General features: G+C 39.3%; 2 protein-coding genes across 2 annotated transcripts; both read right to left on the bottom strand.

Moving 5' to 3' along the window:
- Positions 1-74: 74 nt before the first annotated feature.
- Positions 75-9,097, bottom strand: si:ch73-233m11.2 (NACHT, LRR and PYD domains-containing protein 12). The gene is made up of 9 exons (XM_041800468.1): positions 8,956-9,097; positions 7,168-8,767; positions 4,486-4,647; positions 4,204-4,377; positions 3,933-4,106; positions 3,650-3,823; positions 3,374-3,547; positions 3,117-3,284; positions 75-2,993 (listed from the first exon to the last, which is right to left on the bottom strand). The coding sequence occupies exons 2-9, from the start codon at positions 8,754-8,756 to the stop codon at positions 2,924-2,926; spliced, it is 2,685 nt and encodes an 894-aa protein (XP_041656402.1). The 5' UTR covers positions 8,757-8,767; positions 8,956-9,097; the 3' UTR covers positions 75-2,923.
- Positions 9,098-10,160: 1,063 nt separating this feature from the next.
- On the bottom strand, positions 10,161-14,390 carry LOC121517580 (keratin, type II cytoskeletal 8-like). Its single transcript, XM_041799461.1, has 9 exons — positions 14,127-14,390; positions 13,813-14,021; positions 13,645-13,705; positions 13,279-13,374; positions 13,005-13,169; positions 12,665-12,790; positions 11,756-11,976; positions 10,579-10,625; positions 10,161-10,243 (listed from the first exon to the last, which is right to left on the bottom strand). Exons 1-9 carry the CDS (start codon positions 14,388-14,390, stop codon positions 10,161-10,163), a joined length of 1,272 nt encoding a protein of 423 aa, XP_041655395.1.
- Positions 14,391-18,456: the final 4,066 nt, after the last annotated feature.

The following is an 18,456-nucleotide window of genomic DNA, read 5'->3' on the forward strand; positions in this document are numbered from 1 at the left end:
TATTTTGTTTACAAAAGGCAAATAAAAGTCATTTGCTTGAGATATGAAGGGTAGAAACACAAAAAACAGACAGGAAATAGACTTTTAATGGGATTTACAATATGATTAAAAAGTTTACAGAAGTGCAAAAGTATAAAAAAGCATCCTCTTTAACTACAAAATGAGCCACAATGTAAGCACTGAGTAAGAATAAGAATATGACAGAAAAAGTTACATTAGTACTAAAGTATAAAATGCATCCTCTTTAACAACAAAATTAAAGCCTTAATTTAAAAGAGTCCCGCTCAGTGGAAAAGTAAAAAGTTGTGTGCACCTTGTGTTTACAAACATTTGCCTTTCTACTGTTCCCTTACTTTACTTTTCAATCAATAAGTTATTTTTTTCTTAATCTACCCTGAGTTCTTTTTTTTTCTTTTTAAACAAAAGTGGGTCTGTATCCATAAAAGAAGTGAATTACCCTTCATTCAAGATGGTGCAAAAATCCAAACAAACCAAAAAAACAATTTAAATTCAAAATAGTGCAATTAACAACAGAAATTCTGAGATCAATCGTGATTAAAAATTTTGATCATTGGACAGCCCTAAAAGAAACTGCATATTTGGTTTTGGCTCATATTGGGGAGACCTGCAGCAAAGGGTCTCAGAGTGTTTGATGATTTGTGGCAGAACTGCATACTGGAAGTTTATTCATCACCTCATTCTGTTTTTTGTTAACAAAACATTTTAGGAAAGCCAGTGCAAATGTCTAATGTAAAAGCTGGTGATGTGCTCTGTTTTTCAACTTTGAGTACCAGTGCAAATCTGTCCTGATTAACCTGTGCGAAACCGGCAAACCAAACTAAAACTGTAAACTTCAATTATTACGTCATCTCAAGATAAACGCATGAACAAGTTCCTCTAAGTCATAATTATACACTTGTTCTATATTTTGAAGCTAGTGCTGAAGAGGACCTATTTTTAAAATGTACGTTAATGTTGCTTTTGACATTTAAAGCTGAGTTCATTATCACATAGTAGACATAGTATGTTTTAAAACATGTTTGTTACATGAAGTATGCCAAAAATATCAGCATGTCCTCCTTCATCAGGTCACATTTTGCTGTGTGTGAGCAGGTATGCTTTTTTTGGCTATTCTGACCCAAAATCCACTGCACGATGAAAAAAAAAAACATCTACTGAGCTCGTAGTGAGAGTAATGACAAAAAACAGTAAAACTATAGAAGCAAATGCTTTTTAAAGTGAACGCTAATAAATACATTCATGACAACATAGTTATAAAGCTATGAAAACGAGTGACAAAGCAATGATTGTGCTGTTTTGAAAATACTGCAAAATTGAATACACAATTTGTTTTAATCAACCCAAGAAGCAAGCTCATATAATGCCTTCCAAAGAAAGGTCTCAAAAGAATCATTTCTATGAAATATTCATTCTTTTTACAGAAACTAAGACAAAGATATGAGTAACAGTGGCATAAAAGTTCAAGGTGTCCTGTAAGACCACACCTTGTACCTACACTGCATAAAACATGCAGATTCTGCAAAGGTAGCTGCATAAACTATAAAAGAAAAAGGTGCATTTTGGCATACTTCTCACTTCATTACTCTTCAGATTTCAAGAATAACACCAAGATATCTTTCACATTTTCAAGTCTTAACTAGGGTGCCTGTATAAAGTATTCACCCCCTTGGATGTCTTATCCTTATACTGATTTTAATAATCATGCTCAACATAATTTTGCTTTTTTGACAAAAAAAAACTTCTTAAATGCCAAACTGAAAACATATTTCTACTAATTCATGTCAATTAAATAAAAATATGTAAGGTAAGTGACTGCATTAATATTCACCCCCTTTAAAGTGACTGACCTAATTTAACAGAGGTCTAGCCAATTGACGGGACTAGTCTCACAATCAGTGAAATTGGGACCACCTGAGAGCACTGAATGTGTCTCTTTTGAGTGTAGTATAAATCAGTGGTTCTCAAATGGCGTGGCAAGGCACATGATAAGCTTTTAAAGCAAGTTTAGGTTTGCTGTGGAAATTCGTACAATTACCTTATTATTACAACTATAAAAAAATACTTAAAATACTTAAACACAAGTTAAAGAGGCTATTTTGCATAGATATGAACATGGTGTGCCTCCAAATTTTGGCTTGATCTTAGGTGGGCGTTGGAAAAATAAAGCGTGAAAACCACTGGTATAAAGACACCTGTGTCTGGAAGGTCGAGTCACTGGTTTATCAGTATTCCTGGCTACCATTCCACCAAGAAGAAAAAAGAACACTCCAAGCAACTTAGAAAAAGGTTATTGTAAAGTATATCTCAGGAGATGGATACATAAATAATTCCAAGGCACTGACCATCTCTCAGAGTTCAGTTAGACTAGTGAGAGAGGCTAGCAAGACACCCATGAGTACTCTGAAGGAGTGAAAAGCTTCAGCAGCTGAGATGGGAGAGACTGCATACAACAACTGTTGCTCAGATTCTTTACCTGTCAAAGTTTATGAGAGAGTGGCAAAGAGAAAGCCATTGTTGAAGAAAAGCTTTTAAGCACAGAAATAATCAGCCATAATATCAAACCATCATTTCTTGAGCAAGTTGGAGAGAATCAAGTCAAGCAAAAGGCATGCAAATACCTAGGTCTTTGTTACATGAACTATTTGCTTAGTTTAGAATCATAGATTTAAAGCAAATATGCTACATTCCCAATTTCTTAAAGTGAAATTTGTCAAATGGCTTTTTAATTATGCAGAAAGTGTTACCTTTTATAGCACGAAGAAAAGTATTACACTTTATTGCTTGAGAACCTGAAATCAGGTTCATTTTGGCTTGGAAAGTGCTATTTTTGTTAGTCGAAATGTGATACTTGGCTTACTATCTGTAGCCCTACAGTACCGTTTGTGATCATTGTCGGGTTTCTTCAGTATCTTATTCTATTACACTCCTCTAACATGTCGAAAACATCTTCACTGAAGTCATTGTATTTCAAGCTGAAAGCAAAAAAAGCAGTAGTTAGATGTGAGGTTGAAAATGTTCACTTGTGATTGTAAACTCTACTTAAAGAACACAGGTTCTATATAGTTTGTGATTAACTGATGTGAACATGGGCTTACTTCATCTCCAGCATGTTTGGGCAGTCCTGCATGACTTCGACGAGGGCTGGCACAGATGCATCAGTCAGTAAGTTGTTTCTCAGCTCCAGGCTCTTTAAAGTCCGACTGGTTCTCACAGCAGCACACAAGTCGTCTACACAGGCATCTGTTAGACCTGTCATTTCAACACTACCATAAAAGAGGGGAGAACAGTTGAATGGAGAGAACATTGTGGGAAAAGAAGTTAAAAAAAAGATTTTGTGTTATGCTCCACTCACTCAAGATCCTCCAACAGACAATTTGGATGTGCAACAGCAACCCAAAGATGTTTAACTCCTTGGTCTCCTACATTATGTAGACCCACAGACAGTGACTTAAGTTTAGAAGTCCCACTCTTCAGCACTGATGCCAGTTCTATGAAGACTGCCTCAGTTAACTCGCACCGTGTCAAGCTGTAGGATGGAGCAGAGCATGCGTGCATAAGGTAATCTGAATGTCAACAAATGTTTGTCAAAGGTGGTCCTTTAACGCAATGTTAAAACATGTGACTCTACCCCAGTTTTTCCAGAGGACACCCAGGTTTACTCAGGGCTTTGCAGAGCAGCAGCGCCCCCTCCTGGCCCAATTCATTCACTGACAGGTCCAGCTCAGACAGAGAGCAGTGCTCTGACATCAACGCCTCCATCAGATGAGAGCAGCATGCACCAGTGAGCTCGCTGTCAAAGAAGCTAGATTAGGAGATGCAGAGAAACATGGGTGTGAAGGTCTGATTTATCACTCACACTTGTTTTCAGTGATTTTTCCAGATGGAATCGCATTCCTTCACTGCCAACTTACTTGAGGCTCTGAAGTTTACAAAGTGGATGTTTCAGGGATTTACACAAAGCCTCTACCCCGCCGTCACCGACTGTGTTGTGTGTCAAGTTCACCTTTCTCAGCGCTGATTGGCCAGAACACAAAGCTGCTGATAAAGCTTCCATGGATGCAGCAGTTATCTTGTTGCGCTGTAATCTTTAAACAGACTAAATAAGTTAATTTTGAACCTGGAAAAAAATATTAATAGATAGCTGTGACAATAAAAGACTTGAAAGTTAATTTTAATACATACTGGAGCTCCTGCAGTTTGCAGTGAGGACTCTGCAGGGCTTTGCACAGTTTCATTAAGCCCTGATCCTCAATCTCATTACTCCTGAGGTCTAGCACACACAGCTGAGAGGTACCTGAGGTCAGTGCCGACACCAGAGCTTCACAGCTTGACTTTGTCAGTTCGCATATTGAAAGACTAAGCAAATTAAAACCAAAAACAAACAAACAGACAACAAGAACTTAGTGGCTGAAGAGGGTGCCTTGGATAAATATCTGTAAAAATAAAGTATTCAGATTATCTCACTCTAAACTGCGCAGCTTGCAGTCTTTGAGACCAGCACAGAGGATTTTCATCTTTTCATCCCCAAGGCGGCTGTGATTGAGATTTAGCACTGTGGCGCGTCCTGTGCTGAGAGCTGAAGCCACATGACGCGCAGCTCCAGGGCTCAAGGTGCAGTCTGAAAGGCTGGTGGACACAGAAGGATCATTATACAGTAGTAAGTATACACTCTAAACACATGAAATAGAGATGCTCTTACGCCAGTGTTTCCCTGAGCCTGTAGGCAAGTCTAGGCATACCAAGGTAAACTGTTGTATTAGACGTTATTACAACTCTTACAAATGTAAAGAGACTATTTTGAATGGACATAAATATGGTGTCCCTTGAGGTTTTAGCTTGGTTTTACTTGTGCCCAGTGTAAACAATTGTCAGAAAACCACTTACTTAGGTTTTTTTCTCTTTCACAATGCCAAATCTGATACTGGACATCATCTCTCGATGTCAAACAGGCCGTTCTCTGGGTACTTTAGGAGTAACCAAAAAAAACCAAACCATGAATTATGAGATTAGAATTTTTGGTCTCATTAAACTATTGACTGATTCTTATTTATTTAATTCAATTAAAGAATTAGGTAATTATTACTGTATTGTTTTTGTACGTGTTTATTTACCTTTAAAAAGATATGTATTCCCTTCTTCTTTCTTATTTTTGTCTTTATAAAATTCTTTTCTTATTTAATCTATTTGTCCTTTTGCAAATCACTCCAAGCTTCTGCCTTTTATGTATGAAAGGTGCAGTATAATGAAAGTTTAGTGGAGTACACTTGAGCATTGTCTGACACTGAGTTCAAAACCTGTGAAGTGAAAAAAAATCCCCTCATTTCTAGTTTAATCTCCCATTGTTATGCATTTGGACTGAACAATTTGGGAAAATAATCTAATTGTGACTTCCGCCCACAATATTACAATTGCAATTTAATGTGATTATTTTTTAAAGAGGACATATTTTACCCTTTCAAGACAAGTTTATATTGTTCTCAGAGGTCCCCAAAACATGCCTGTGAAGTTTGTTTCTGCAAAAACACTCCAGTACAGGATTTTTGCATGTCTAAAGAGCCCTCTGTTTCAGCTCTTCTCAGAATGAGCTGTTTCTGTGTCTGTAGCTTTAAATGTTAATGAGCTGTCTGACTCCGCCCCTGACCACACCCCTCTCCGGAAGTGGTTGTAGTACTCCTGATGTTACAATGTTACAGACACTTTTATCCAAAGTTAAGGATCTGACTGGGATTTAAATCATCAATCTCCCAAATCAAAGTCACCACTGAGCTATCCAGTATATAAGCTGGAATTTGAAAGGAGGATCAGTAGAGGAGGGGAGGACCAACCAAACTGGGGGGCAGATGCTTACTCCCCACATGAGTCATGAGGGGAAAATCTGAGAATCGCTTGTTTCAGCACACATTTTCTGAAAGGTGAAGAAAGAGAGGGGAGAATGGAATGCATTTTTCTATTATTTGAGGGGATTGTGGACAGGCCAGGGGCACATATTTTTGTTAGAAAAACCTGAAAAAGTGATTTTTGCGTAATATTTCCCCTGAAGTTCCCTGTCTTTGTATTTCTCAACGAACAAGCAATTAATCATTCTATATTATAATGAGCACAAAAACACAATTAGCACAAAAGCCTGGTCGATTGAACTAAGGCTGAACAATTTTGAAAAAAAAAAAAAAATCTTATTGTGATTATTTTGAGTTATAGCAAAATTAGTGTGAATTGTTGTCTTGAAGGGAATGATCATTTTAAGTCTTTCTCATTTTTAATGACAAAGATATATATAAAACCAATGAAAGTAGGATTTTTGCAAAGAATTCTTGGAAAAAATTGTAGTTGAATGTTTGCATGATGTGTAGAGCATCAACATCTCTGCCTCAAAAAATGTACAAAACTGGTATTTTGAAACACATTTCAGGTCAAAGAAATATTTCACCATCTGTGATTTAAAAAATTTAAATGTTTTTAGTTGTGTTTTGATGATGCATGCTGTTCAGGATTCCTAGTGAAGTTTTTTGCTCATGTTTCTGATGGGTGGTTGTTGTTGATGTTAGACACATTCGCACCACAGGTGAAGTTATCTACCAAGTTAGGGTTCTTATCTGTGACTTTAGGTGCTCCATCAGTATGAATTACCTTGCTATGAGGTTGACTCTCTTGTTTTGTTCTTGCCAGAGGAGACCAGCCTTACCACAGATTTTCAAAAGTTATTGCAGCTGTCATATTGTGAAATATCTAACACTTGCAAAAGTGTTTTTATGTAGTGTGAACTGATAAAGACACTTTCAACAGGTTAAATATAACTCTATATGAGTTTAATTAACATTGAATGTTTTTCTGTGTTTTTAAATGTATAGTGGTGTGACTTTACTTGAGCAACCTGGTTGGAGATCTATTCTCTTGTTTTTGCCACTAAGAAAAGATCATACGTAACTGTACAGCTCCTTAGTAGCTACCTAGTTACTACCAGAGTTCTGCACTTTTACTTGAGTACAATAGTTGCACACTTTTTCCACCTCTGCCTCTGGGTTAGCCAATCAGATTTAGGGGTGATCACTGACATGTCTTCAACTTGTATTGATATAAGGTATTGGTGTCACAACAACTCCACAAGAACCAAAGTATCTGTACACTTAGATTTCTATCATGACTTACACTAGCTCCCGTGACAGCCTCATAGTTGGAACAAGCCTCTCTGCTTTCTCCTCCGTCAAATTTTTTGTTCTATATAGATTGAGCCCCTCCATCTCACCAAGGCTTGTAATGACATAGTTCAGTGCCACACAGTCCTGAAGGCTTAGGTCTCCATAGCTGATACCAATGCGTGCTGAGGGACTGATGATATCTTTCACCAAACTGTCACTTTGAGCCTGATGCAGCAGATGGAAGCAACGGTAGTGCTCGTCTGTGTGCCATCCCTGAAATGTCACCTCTGAGCTGCTTTTGAACCAGTTTTTGAAACTCAGGATCTGATCTGAGTTAAATTTGCCGAGCAGGGACTCCAGAGATCTGCGCTGAGTTGGCTCTGACAGCGCTGACAAGAACATACCTAGAAAGTTAGAGCCTTTGTGCTTTTCTAACATCTCTTCCACACCCTCAGATGTTGACTTGTCCAAAAAGAAAGACATGGCCAAGAAGAACTGTTGCATCAGCTGGGAGCGGAACGAGAAGACAGGTCTGCTTGAAGACTCGCTGTCTACTTGCAAAAAAACACCAACTGCGGTAAGAAACTGCTGTAAACCAAAGGTATTCATTTCCTCTTTGTTGCATCTCATATGTTGGTTGAGGGAGCAGTGTGATGCCATCTTGCCGAGGGCCAAAACAAGTTCTCTGTTGCGTTCCTCACTCAGAGACAGGATCTGAATCAGATGAACTAGGATGTCTGCATACAGCTGAGATATGGTGTCTGGAAGTTTTGTGGCAGCATCCATCAGAGATTTGTACATGGAACAAACCATCCAACAAAATTTTGGAGTGGTAGCAATATCATAAAAGCCTAGTGTTGTCTCCATGTGCTGCAGAGCTTTGTTGGCAGCACCCGAGTCAGGGAAGAACCCTTTAATGTAGGCCTCTCGTTGTGGCTTCAGAAACCCCAACACATCCACTCGAGTACCACCCAAAAACTCAAGATGTTCTGTTGCTCTTGTAGCCACCACAAAGGCAGCTCCTTTCAACAAGGATCCATGAAGCAAGCTAGCCACCAAGCAGGACAGTGAGACCTCCTGGGAAGGGTTAGAGCATAAGGTTTGGGTGGAGGGGTCCAGGCTCTGTTTGAAATAATCCAGATCATCAAAAACAAACAACACATCCTGAGGATTCTGCAGGACTGTGGAAAATGACTCATGCTTGATGAGACCATGATGGTGCAACAAAAATGTCTCCAAGGACAGCAGTTGGTCAGTGTCATTCAACTCTCTGAATCGGAAGTGGAAAACAGCAGAATAGTGTTGGAGATGTTGTCCTTTCGCCCAGTCTAATACAAGCTTCTGCATAGTGGTGGTTTTACCTGATCCTTCAGGACCTACCACTAGCACAGTTTTGATTTCACCAGACAGAGCAGTCAGGATGGCACTGTTAAGAGGGCATGAGTTGTCTTCCTCACTTTCTTCCTCTGCCTGAGCACCAGAGGTCCGTGGGGATATATATCTATCGTGACTTATAACACTTAATGGCACTTCTCCACCAAGGAGTGTAGACATACCCTTTGGCTTCAGGATATGAGTCAACACCACGTTTTTGTCCATAGTGCAAATCTCTGTTGTAGAGAAAACATACAACATAATGCAATTAGAAGTCTTCAGACTACTTTTTATTCATACCTGCAAGTAAATAACGGTGTAACAAACTCTTAACTTGCAAGCAGACTTCCCTGCACAACTTATCACCCTGAAGTAACAGTAGAGCAGAATTTCGTTAAAACACGGAAGAGGAAAGTGTAGTTACCTTCAACGTAGTGTTGCTTGAAAACAAACAGGAGCAGACACGGTGTAGCAGACGGTTATTTTTTCTAGGACAAATATTTTTTAATGGTAGGGTTTACGCCTTCAAAGGGAACGCAGCCGCAGTCGCAACCTACCAATTAAACCAAGCGCAGCTATAAACAGGAAGTAACGTCCTTGGTGTTTCATCCCTCGGCGTTGCCTTGCAGGCAGTAAAGTCGAACAACAATTCAACAATTATGAATGAGAGACCAAACCATTTAATGACCAGTTACTTAAGTATATTTTTAGGGGAGTTTTGTGCTTCATCACATTTAAAAGCATCAAAAACTAAATAAATTAACAAAGGCAAAACTAGGAGGTTCCAGCTCTCTGTCAACAACATGACACTGGCCGGTGGGTTTGGCTTTGACCAAACATGACGGTAGTAGTTCTTGGAAGAGAATGATTTACATCCCAAAACAGCTGTTGCATTCAATTTTAAAATTTAGGTGTGGCTTTACCTAAATGATCACTTCAGAAATTCATGTTGATATTACCAGACACCTTTCACCTTTTTTCAATGTTCCTATATTGAAGCCTAATGTGTTTTGCAGTGAGGAAAAGCTTCTATCTAGCCAGTCTGCCATAAAGCCCAAAACAACGGAGGGCTACAGTGATGTTTGTTCTTCTGGAATTTTGTCCCATCCACAAAGGATCTCTGAGGCTCAGAGTGACCATCATGTTCTTGGTCACCTCTAAACAGTACAATACTAGAGAGACGCATGAAGCCTATGAGAGCCATACCTGTTTTTATGCATTTAAACTTAGTCATCAACCCAGTTAATTTGATCGCTTTAACTAAATAGCAGATCCAAGATACTTCCACGAGAAACAATAAATTTGTCAAATTTTAAAAAATAATATGTTAGTTAAAAAGATGAAACGACACACTGTATTTTATTTAGAGCCTACTTATATGTAACCCAATAACACAACACAATGTTGCTGTTTTTCTTTATTTTAAACACAGAAAGAGGTAAATAGTGTGACATTAAACACAAGGAAACAGGAAATACATACATGACAGTCATATTTGGCTCAGGTGTGGTTGACCTTTTGTGGTTACAAAGTGATTGTTGTTTGTGTTGGCGAGAACAAAATGTCCACTGTGATCCAACAGCTTACAGAATGGCAGACTGCAGTGTTGTTATTTTATTTTTTCATGATTTAGTATATTCTGTCAGTTGTCTCCGTTGTCTTGATGAGAATTGCACTTGACCTTCGTTTAAGTTCGCTGTTAACTGGGGCCGCTGTTGGAAAAGGGACAGTAGAAAAATCACATACAAGCGCACAGTAGGGATGATGGATATGCTCACTGGTAGAGCAAGGACCCCTTGCACAGAGGCTACAGTCCTTGTTATATTCGTCACAGGCTTGACCTCTGATCCAGGTGCTGTTTGGTGCATGTCACCCTGCACTCTCTCTCTTTCCCCATATTTCCTGTCACTTTATAGCTTATTCATATAAAGGCAAAAGCCAGAAATAATCTTTAATAGGCACACTTAGTGTAGGTCATGCAGTCATACAAATTCGAAGGGTAGTAGTAAGAATGGTTTGATCTATAGTTGATAATAATTGTTCTTACCTTTTGTGGGAACTGTTGAGATGTTGAGAACAGAATCCTGTCCTAGTCTGTTAGTGAGAAAGCAAGAAATGCACTGTTAAACATGGACTTTACTGACAAGGTAAACAGATGTTGTAAAGGGAGCTCCACTGTATTCAAGAAATTTAAATTGTACAGAGATCTTAGGGTGATGCATAAGTCATAGTCTATTGAGCTTTGAACCAGCTGATTGTTGTTTCTGGCTGTTTTAGGGGCATCAGCCTAGAGCTGTTCTCAACAACTTAAAGGGGCCAACACCTGTGTACCTTAATCAACCACCAGGGGGCAGTGACGAGTACACTACAGTTTGACCAGTTAGCAAGACAAAGAAGATAGAGCATTGGAATATCCAGCTGTACAGGAGCGATAAAATAAGAGTCTTTTCTTTCGTTTAAGATTGACTTTTTATTTCTTAGTTTGTCTAACCCAAAACTTCTCGGATAAGATCTTTGTGTATGGTTGACTAAAAGTTTATTAATATTTCCCGACTACAGTAAATGAATGCAACCTTATAGCTAGCTTTACATGAAATACCTTTGATAGGTTTTCACAAGAATTTGGAGCAGCATGCGTAAAAGAAAAGATAGAAAATTCACTCTAAGTTCCCTTTAGGCTATATATACTACATAAGACTATATGTAAGACTTTACATTTTGGTGGCTTGTTTTAGTGATGCAACTGTTTAACATACGTGATAACTTTTTTCGCTCACATTGTATTTTAAAAAAGGCATTTGTAAGGACGCCTTCTGGTCAATGCCAGGCACATTCTGCAGAAATGACACCATAGCAATAGATGCTAGCCTAGCAGCATTAGCAAATTAAAGCACAACCCTCAATGAAGTAATTTGTACAACACATACTTGAGCCTACTGTTTTTGTCCATGTGCCTTTTGGGTAGTGGCTAGTTTTGACCAGAAAAAAAATTAAGACTGGTTGTTCTCCAAAATTTAACCCATTTAAAAACTAACTGGCAGTGACCAAGTCTGGCAATGCTATATGGACATGGATAGCTAATTCAAGTTCAAATTTACTGCTAACATGATATATAATGAACTTTAAGTTTCAGCCTAACCTTGTATCTTTAAAGATCTGATTAACTCCTTAACAGTGAGGCATCTCAGAGAAACTGACTGCTCAGATCTCCCACTACAACTCACCTTTCTTCTTCTCCTTCCAGCAGCTTCCTGTAAGTGGAGATCTCTATGTCCAGAGCCAATTTGACGTTCATGAGCTCCTGGTACTCTCTGAGCTGCCTTGCCATGTCCTGCTTGGCCCTCTGCAAAGCCAGCTCCAGGTCTCTGATGCGAACCTTTGCATCCAGCACAGCCTCTTCCCCGCGACGCTCTGCATCGGCTACCTGTTCCTCAAGGTTTGCACGCTGCATAAAAAGGGCATGGATGGATTGTACTACAAGCATTCTGTAAGCTTTGTGCATGTCAGTCACCTTTTTCATATGGATAAGTGGAGATCTCAAATGTCTTGCTATTTGTGAAATAGCATTAAATCTAAAAAATGCTGCTTTCCTTGTATAAAATTTTGCCTAATCAATTGTTTTGTAATCTTTTGCAACAGAAACGTCACTTCTATGTAAAACCTACAAACAAATCATACACAGTGAAGGATACAATTAACAACATTTAGTATTGTATTACTTTAATCATTTCAAGCCCTATAAATGAGACCATTAACATCTAACTCTTACTCTGCCGCACGTAAACTATACGGTCAGTGATGATTTTAGGATTTTAAAAATAGAAGGCAGCTTTGCAGTGAAGCTTTTCCCAAGTGTAATACTAGCACAGAGTATTTTAATGTTAATCCTTGCAGCATCTCAACGAATGCTTTATTTGCATACCACAATAACAAATACTATCTGCATTTTCTTGACTATGCTGTTGCATTTTAATCCTACAATCTGCACAAAAAAATGCAAAAAAACTGTGTCACCAATGTGACTAGTTAGAAATTGAAGATGCTGTGGGGTCTTAAAATGTCTTAACAGGGTCTTGAAAAGGGTCTATTAAAGTATTAAATTCACTGTCAGTTTTTCTGTGTACCCTTCCTACCTGTGCCTTTGCAGCATGGATCTCATTCTGTAGCCGGTTGATCATCCTGGTGAGCTCAGCTATTTCCCCCCTGGTGCTACGCAGCTCATTGCTACACTGGTCGGCCTCGGCTGTCTTCTGGTTAAACTGGTGCAGTCAGAAAACAAACAGGAGGAGGAAGCATATGCAATCAGTTATCATCAGGTTCGTGAAGGGTGGTGTCACTCAAAAAGGACAGCAATTCAAGCAAGTTTTATGAGCTTTTCTGAACGTTTGACCCTTTTCTGTTTTCTAGTTTGAATAAGAAACCTATTCAACTACAGAGTTACAGCACATACAGAGGCATATTTTAGGGCCGTACCTTGCTCTGGTGCCAGGATTCTGCTTCTTCCCGACTGCGGGCAGCAATGTCCTCATACTGAGCCTTAACCTCAGCCACGATCTGATCCATGTTCAGGCAGCGGGAGTTGTCCATTTGCACCACCACAGAGGTCTCCTTTAGGCTTTCCTGCAGCTCACGCAGCTCCTTTTAATTAACAACACATAAAGCATCAGCAATAAGACATCCATATTTTGCCATATAAATATGTATCAGAAGTTTTAAGTAGATGTTGATGGAAATGGTTAATTTTTACCGCATTATATATAGCCTGGAGGAATTTAAACTCATCACTGATGGAAGACACTTTATCCTCTAGATCCACTTTGGAAAGGTAGCCGGCATCTACGTCCTGCAGACAGAAAAGTGGAAAACAATGTGTGTAACCTTTGTAATTATCAACACATTTATTTCTTATTCATCTCTTTTAAATGGGCACCCAGTATAATTTACTTTCTAATCTGTAGTTTACAAAAGATACCTTTCAATGTAGCAGAAAACACCAATGAATACAAATGAATTCAGTACAGATAGTTTAGAGCTTAATTTGTGTGCTGAACATACCCTTTAGAGACTTTTAGAAAATAACATGCATCATAGCCAGCTTAAGTTCATACTGTACCTTTTTGAGCAAAACAAACTCATTCTCTACATCAGTCCTCTTGTTGATCTCATGCTCATACCTGAAACAGCCCAAAACATCACATTACTCCTGTAGGTTGTTATCATTTCCCACTTTATCAACACATATCTGAATCTCTGCCCTACTTTTCTCTAGCGATTCTCTTACTTGGTCTTGTAGTCATCCACATTTTTGTGCATCACACTGTTCTCCATGTCCAGTCTCTGTTTGTCATTGTTAAGGAGCTCTAGCTGCCTCTGCAGGCTGGCGATGTAGGACTTGAGCATGGGCTCGACATTCGAGGAGGCTTCAGTCTGTCCCTGCAGCAGCTTCCATTTGGTGTCAAGCATTCTGTTTTGCTGTTCCAGGTGTCTTACCTGTGGTGCACAAAGGAGGTCCCAAATTATATTAACATGTTTGACCTTTACATTTAAGTATTTAATGTATGCTTGTGGATTTAAATCTTATGACTTTCCTCTTACCTTATCAATGAATGAGGCAAAGCGGTTGTTGAGACTTTTGATCTGCTCTTTCTCTTGATTGCGAACAGCATGTACAGTAGGGTCGATGTCTATGTTCAGAGGCGTGAGCAGGCTCCTGTTGACAGTCACGGCTGTAATCGGGGCCATCTGGCCGGGTCCATTGCTGATCTTGGGGAAGGCGTAGGATCCCATGGACATGCTGCTGAGGCCACCTGAAGACCTGTGCAGTCCTGGGCGGCTGCTGTGTTTGCTCCTGAGACTCATGACAGGTGTGGCTGATGTGTGGAGGTGTAGCTGCTGGAGAGGATGGCGAACAGTCCGAGCCACGTTCTAGCTCTAATGTGCATCTCTTATCTTTTGGGTGCTTCTTTATAGTTGGCCCTGGGTGTGGCTTGATAGTGAAGATATGTGACTTCTCAATGTGGGTTAACCAGTCTAACACCTGCCTCCTGTTCTCCCACCTACCCTCACTGTGAAAGTTGCATTGTTTCTGTTGTTAAGCAAGAATTTGCCCAGCTTTCTGGTTTCAGGTATTTGAGTAATGCATCACAAGTGTTTACTCTAGAAAAGCATTGTTCTTTCAAGGACATAAAAGTTGGTAACTGATCCAAGTCATTGGGAGCCACAATGTTAATTGATAATTATTTAAAGAATAAGTAGAATCAGATAGATACCTTAATTGCATTCTTGCCCTAATAAGATTTTACTTTGGCAATGAAAGTGCCGATCTCAAAAGCAGTAAAAGACAAATAAGTGTTAATTATAACAGCAAGGCCTCACTCAATTCATGCAAAACAGGGAGAGCTTCTGCAACCTTTAACCTGTTAAATATATCTTGGATTTTTAAAAGATTTACTCAAGGACTCATATCAAGACAAATTCTCCTAGGTCAGTATCTTAAATGTTATTATTTGTGTTTTATTTTTTTAAGAAAATAATGAAAAAACATTGATCACTCCAAATAAAACAGTGTAACAACAGTGTTATAAAATCAATCATATAGTTTGTGTAAACCCCAGTTTCTAAGTGTTCCTAAGACGTTAAGTGTAATGTAAAACAAAACAAATTAAAAAAACAATATTTGATTGAAAATAAGTCAAAGATCATGAACATACAGTAATGGTTTCTTTTTCCTCTTGTATACAGAGATTTCTCCAGATTATTTTAATCTTTCAAACATATTAAGTACTGCAGAGCAGCCTGTGACCCCCAGATTAACAGTGCTAGATGCTGAGGACCCCCCCCACTGTTCCAGGATGTAATATAATGAACACAGCGGTGAACAGTCAGGCCTAATCCAACACTGACTTCAGAGTAACACAAAGAACACAGTAGCCTAAAATCATAGTATTATTTTTCTATAGTAATTTATTGTAAAAAGGCTAGAAGCAGAATGCAAGTAATCTCCATGTAAAGACTGAATAACTGAATAAAATAACACAGGAGATGTCTGTGCGTGTCTTTGTAGAGCAGCAGACCCCTACATTAGTGCTGTCAAGTGCAAACTTATTTTCCATAACTTTCATTTCTGCAAAAATCTGAATTGACTATGTTTTTATTAACTATTTTCATGTAAACTTAGCACAAAAAGTAAGGAAATTTGTGGTTGGTAGATTATTTCTTTGTTGTAACCATACTTCTTGGTAATAAATCTTATACCATTGGAAAGCCTGTTTATTACCCTTTTAAATGATGATGCATTTGTAAGGATCATGCATTTGTGGGATGAGCAGGAGAGCTGAGTATGTGGGTTGGGCCCATTAAAAATTTGCCAAATCTTCCCTGCCAATGCCAAACAGCTGATTCTGCCATTGACTTGTGTGGTGAATTGGATGATTGAAGTTTGAAGAAACAAGACATTTTGGCAATTTAACAATTTATTCATTTAACAAACAGGAGCCTCAGTAGCGTGTAGAAGAACAATACACAGCCACAACAGCCTGGCACCTCCTCATGCTGGCCACCAGCCTGGTCACACACTGCTGTGGGATGGCATCCCATTCTTCAACCAGCATTTGTTCCAAGTCAGCCAACGCGGTTGTGTTGGTCACTCTGGCACCAACAGCACGCCCAAGCTGATCCCACAATTGTTCAATGGGGTTGAGGTCAGGACTGCTGGCAGGCCATTCCACCCTCTCCACTCCCAGACTCTGGAAGTAGTCTCTGATAAACCATGCTCTGTGGGGGCGAGTGTTGTCATCTTGGAGGATAGTTTGGTCCCAGACTGTGGAGATATGGGATTGCCACTGGTTGCAGAATCTCATCTAGATATCTCTCAGATTGCCTCCAGTGATGGCAAGCCTCGTTTTTCCAGTGAGGGAGATGCCACCCCACACCAACACATTGCCTTCACCAAAAGATGTTACTCTATCGGTGCAGCAATCAGCATAGCCTTCTCCACATCTTCTCCACGCTTTGACCCTATGATGCAACTGCCATAGGCAGAATCTGGACTCATCGCTGAACATAATGTTCCTCTACATGTTCAGGTTCCAGTGCACGTGTTGCCGACACCAGCGCAAACAGGCCTGATGGTGAAGGGCAGTCATGGCAGGCCTCCTGGCAGCCCTATGAGACCAGAGATTGGCAGCGTGCAGTCTGTTCTGGGCTGTCTGGGCAAAAAGCCATCGGCCATATCGTCCTGCAAACCTTGACTGCAAATCTGTAGAAGACAGCCTACGGTACCGAAGTGCTGACGGTCTTCTTGGGACGCCCCCGTTATATGGAACTTGACCAGTTTGGAGATGGTATTAGAGTTCACTCCAAACAATGCCGCAACTTGGTTTTGCGGACCACCAGCTTGAAGTTGCCCTATCGCAAGGACCCTGTCCAGATCAGTCAAACGTGGCATGCCGATTCTTGGAGCAGACACCTACTGACCACTGTAGCCCATGGTCACCTGGGTGTACCAGAAGCTCAAAACAAGATTTAATAGCAACAGCAAAATAAGCTGTTTGGCAGTGGAGAGAAGATTTGGCAAATTTTTCATGGGCGCAGCCCACATACTCAGCTCTGCTGCTCATCTCACAAATGCATGTTCCTTACAAATGCATCATCATTTAAAAGGGAAATAAACAGGCTTTCTAGCGGTATAGGATTTATTGCCAAGAAGCATTGCTACAACAAAAAAAGATCTACCAACCACAAATTTCCGTACTTTTTTTGCTAAGTTAATAATTGGTGCAGTAATAGGTTAAATATACTCTATTTTTCTATGGAGGGCGTGATTATGATTTGGTAATCCTAATCTACCAGAACTTCTTTATCACCTCAAAGAAAATACTTTTTAATGCTACTGTAGCAATTTTTTCTGCAACAGCGTCAGTCCTGCCCACAGAATTGATCGGGCCCCTGAAAAAACAAGTGAATGGGCCCTCCCTCCAACCTCAAGTTGTAATTTATTGATATCAATGCCTGTGTGCTGGATCAGTCATCCTGGCTGACAGCTGCTTCATTTTGGAGCTGAAAAGTGTGACAAGCTGACTTTTAACCATTTTTGCTTGCTTTTTAACTGCATTTCACAATTTTTTTATGCCCACTTTTGTCACTACTTACAAGTTTTTGCCTCTTTAACCGTTATTTTGCCACTGTTGACCAATTTCTTTCACTCTTTAACCACTTTTCATGACTAATTCCTGCCAAATTTGCCACTTCTTACCCATTTTTTTCAAGTTTGTGCCTTTATTTTGTAATTATTTTTTCCTTGAAGTTGTGCACATCATGGCGTAGCTATGAAGCCAGACATCAGTAATTTCAAAATGGTTTAGTCAGTGTGCCCATACACACTGTTAACATTACCAACAAAAGGTAATTCTGTTTTTGGAAAATAGGTTTTTATTTTGAAAAGGCTATATCAGGGGTGTCCAAACTAGGGGGGCCAAATGTGGCCCTTGGCCCATATTTAATTGGCCTGCAGCAAATTCTAAAACATAAATGAAAAATGACCCACATTAGAGTTTGAAAATTGTGTTCTACTGTAATGTATAGTTTATCTGTGTTTTCTTACTTATAGACAAGTATAGTTTCATGTTACCTTGGGGGATCATCCCAGAAGGTAACACAAAACTAAACTCATCTGTCAATTAGAAAATAGAAAAAAAATATTGTTTTTGTGAAGACAGTATGAATTTATTTGGATTGGTGTATTTTATACTTTCAGCATGAGGCAAGGCTACTGTACTAATTCTATAAACAAACATTTTGACACAACAGTTTATTAGTGTACTTTGATCGTGACTGAACTTTAAAGCATATCAAATCACTTAGTGTATCTTTACCTAAATTGGACTGGATTGAAAGACTGTGATATCATAAAGAGGAGGTATATGAA

Source organism: Cheilinus undulatus, linkage group 11, assembly GCF_018320785.1.
Source record: "Cheilinus undulatus linkage group 11, ASM1832078v1, whole genome shotgun sequence".
NCBI classification, from domain to species: Eukaryota; Metazoa; Chordata; class Actinopteri; order Labriformes; family Labridae; genus Cheilinus; species Cheilinus undulatus.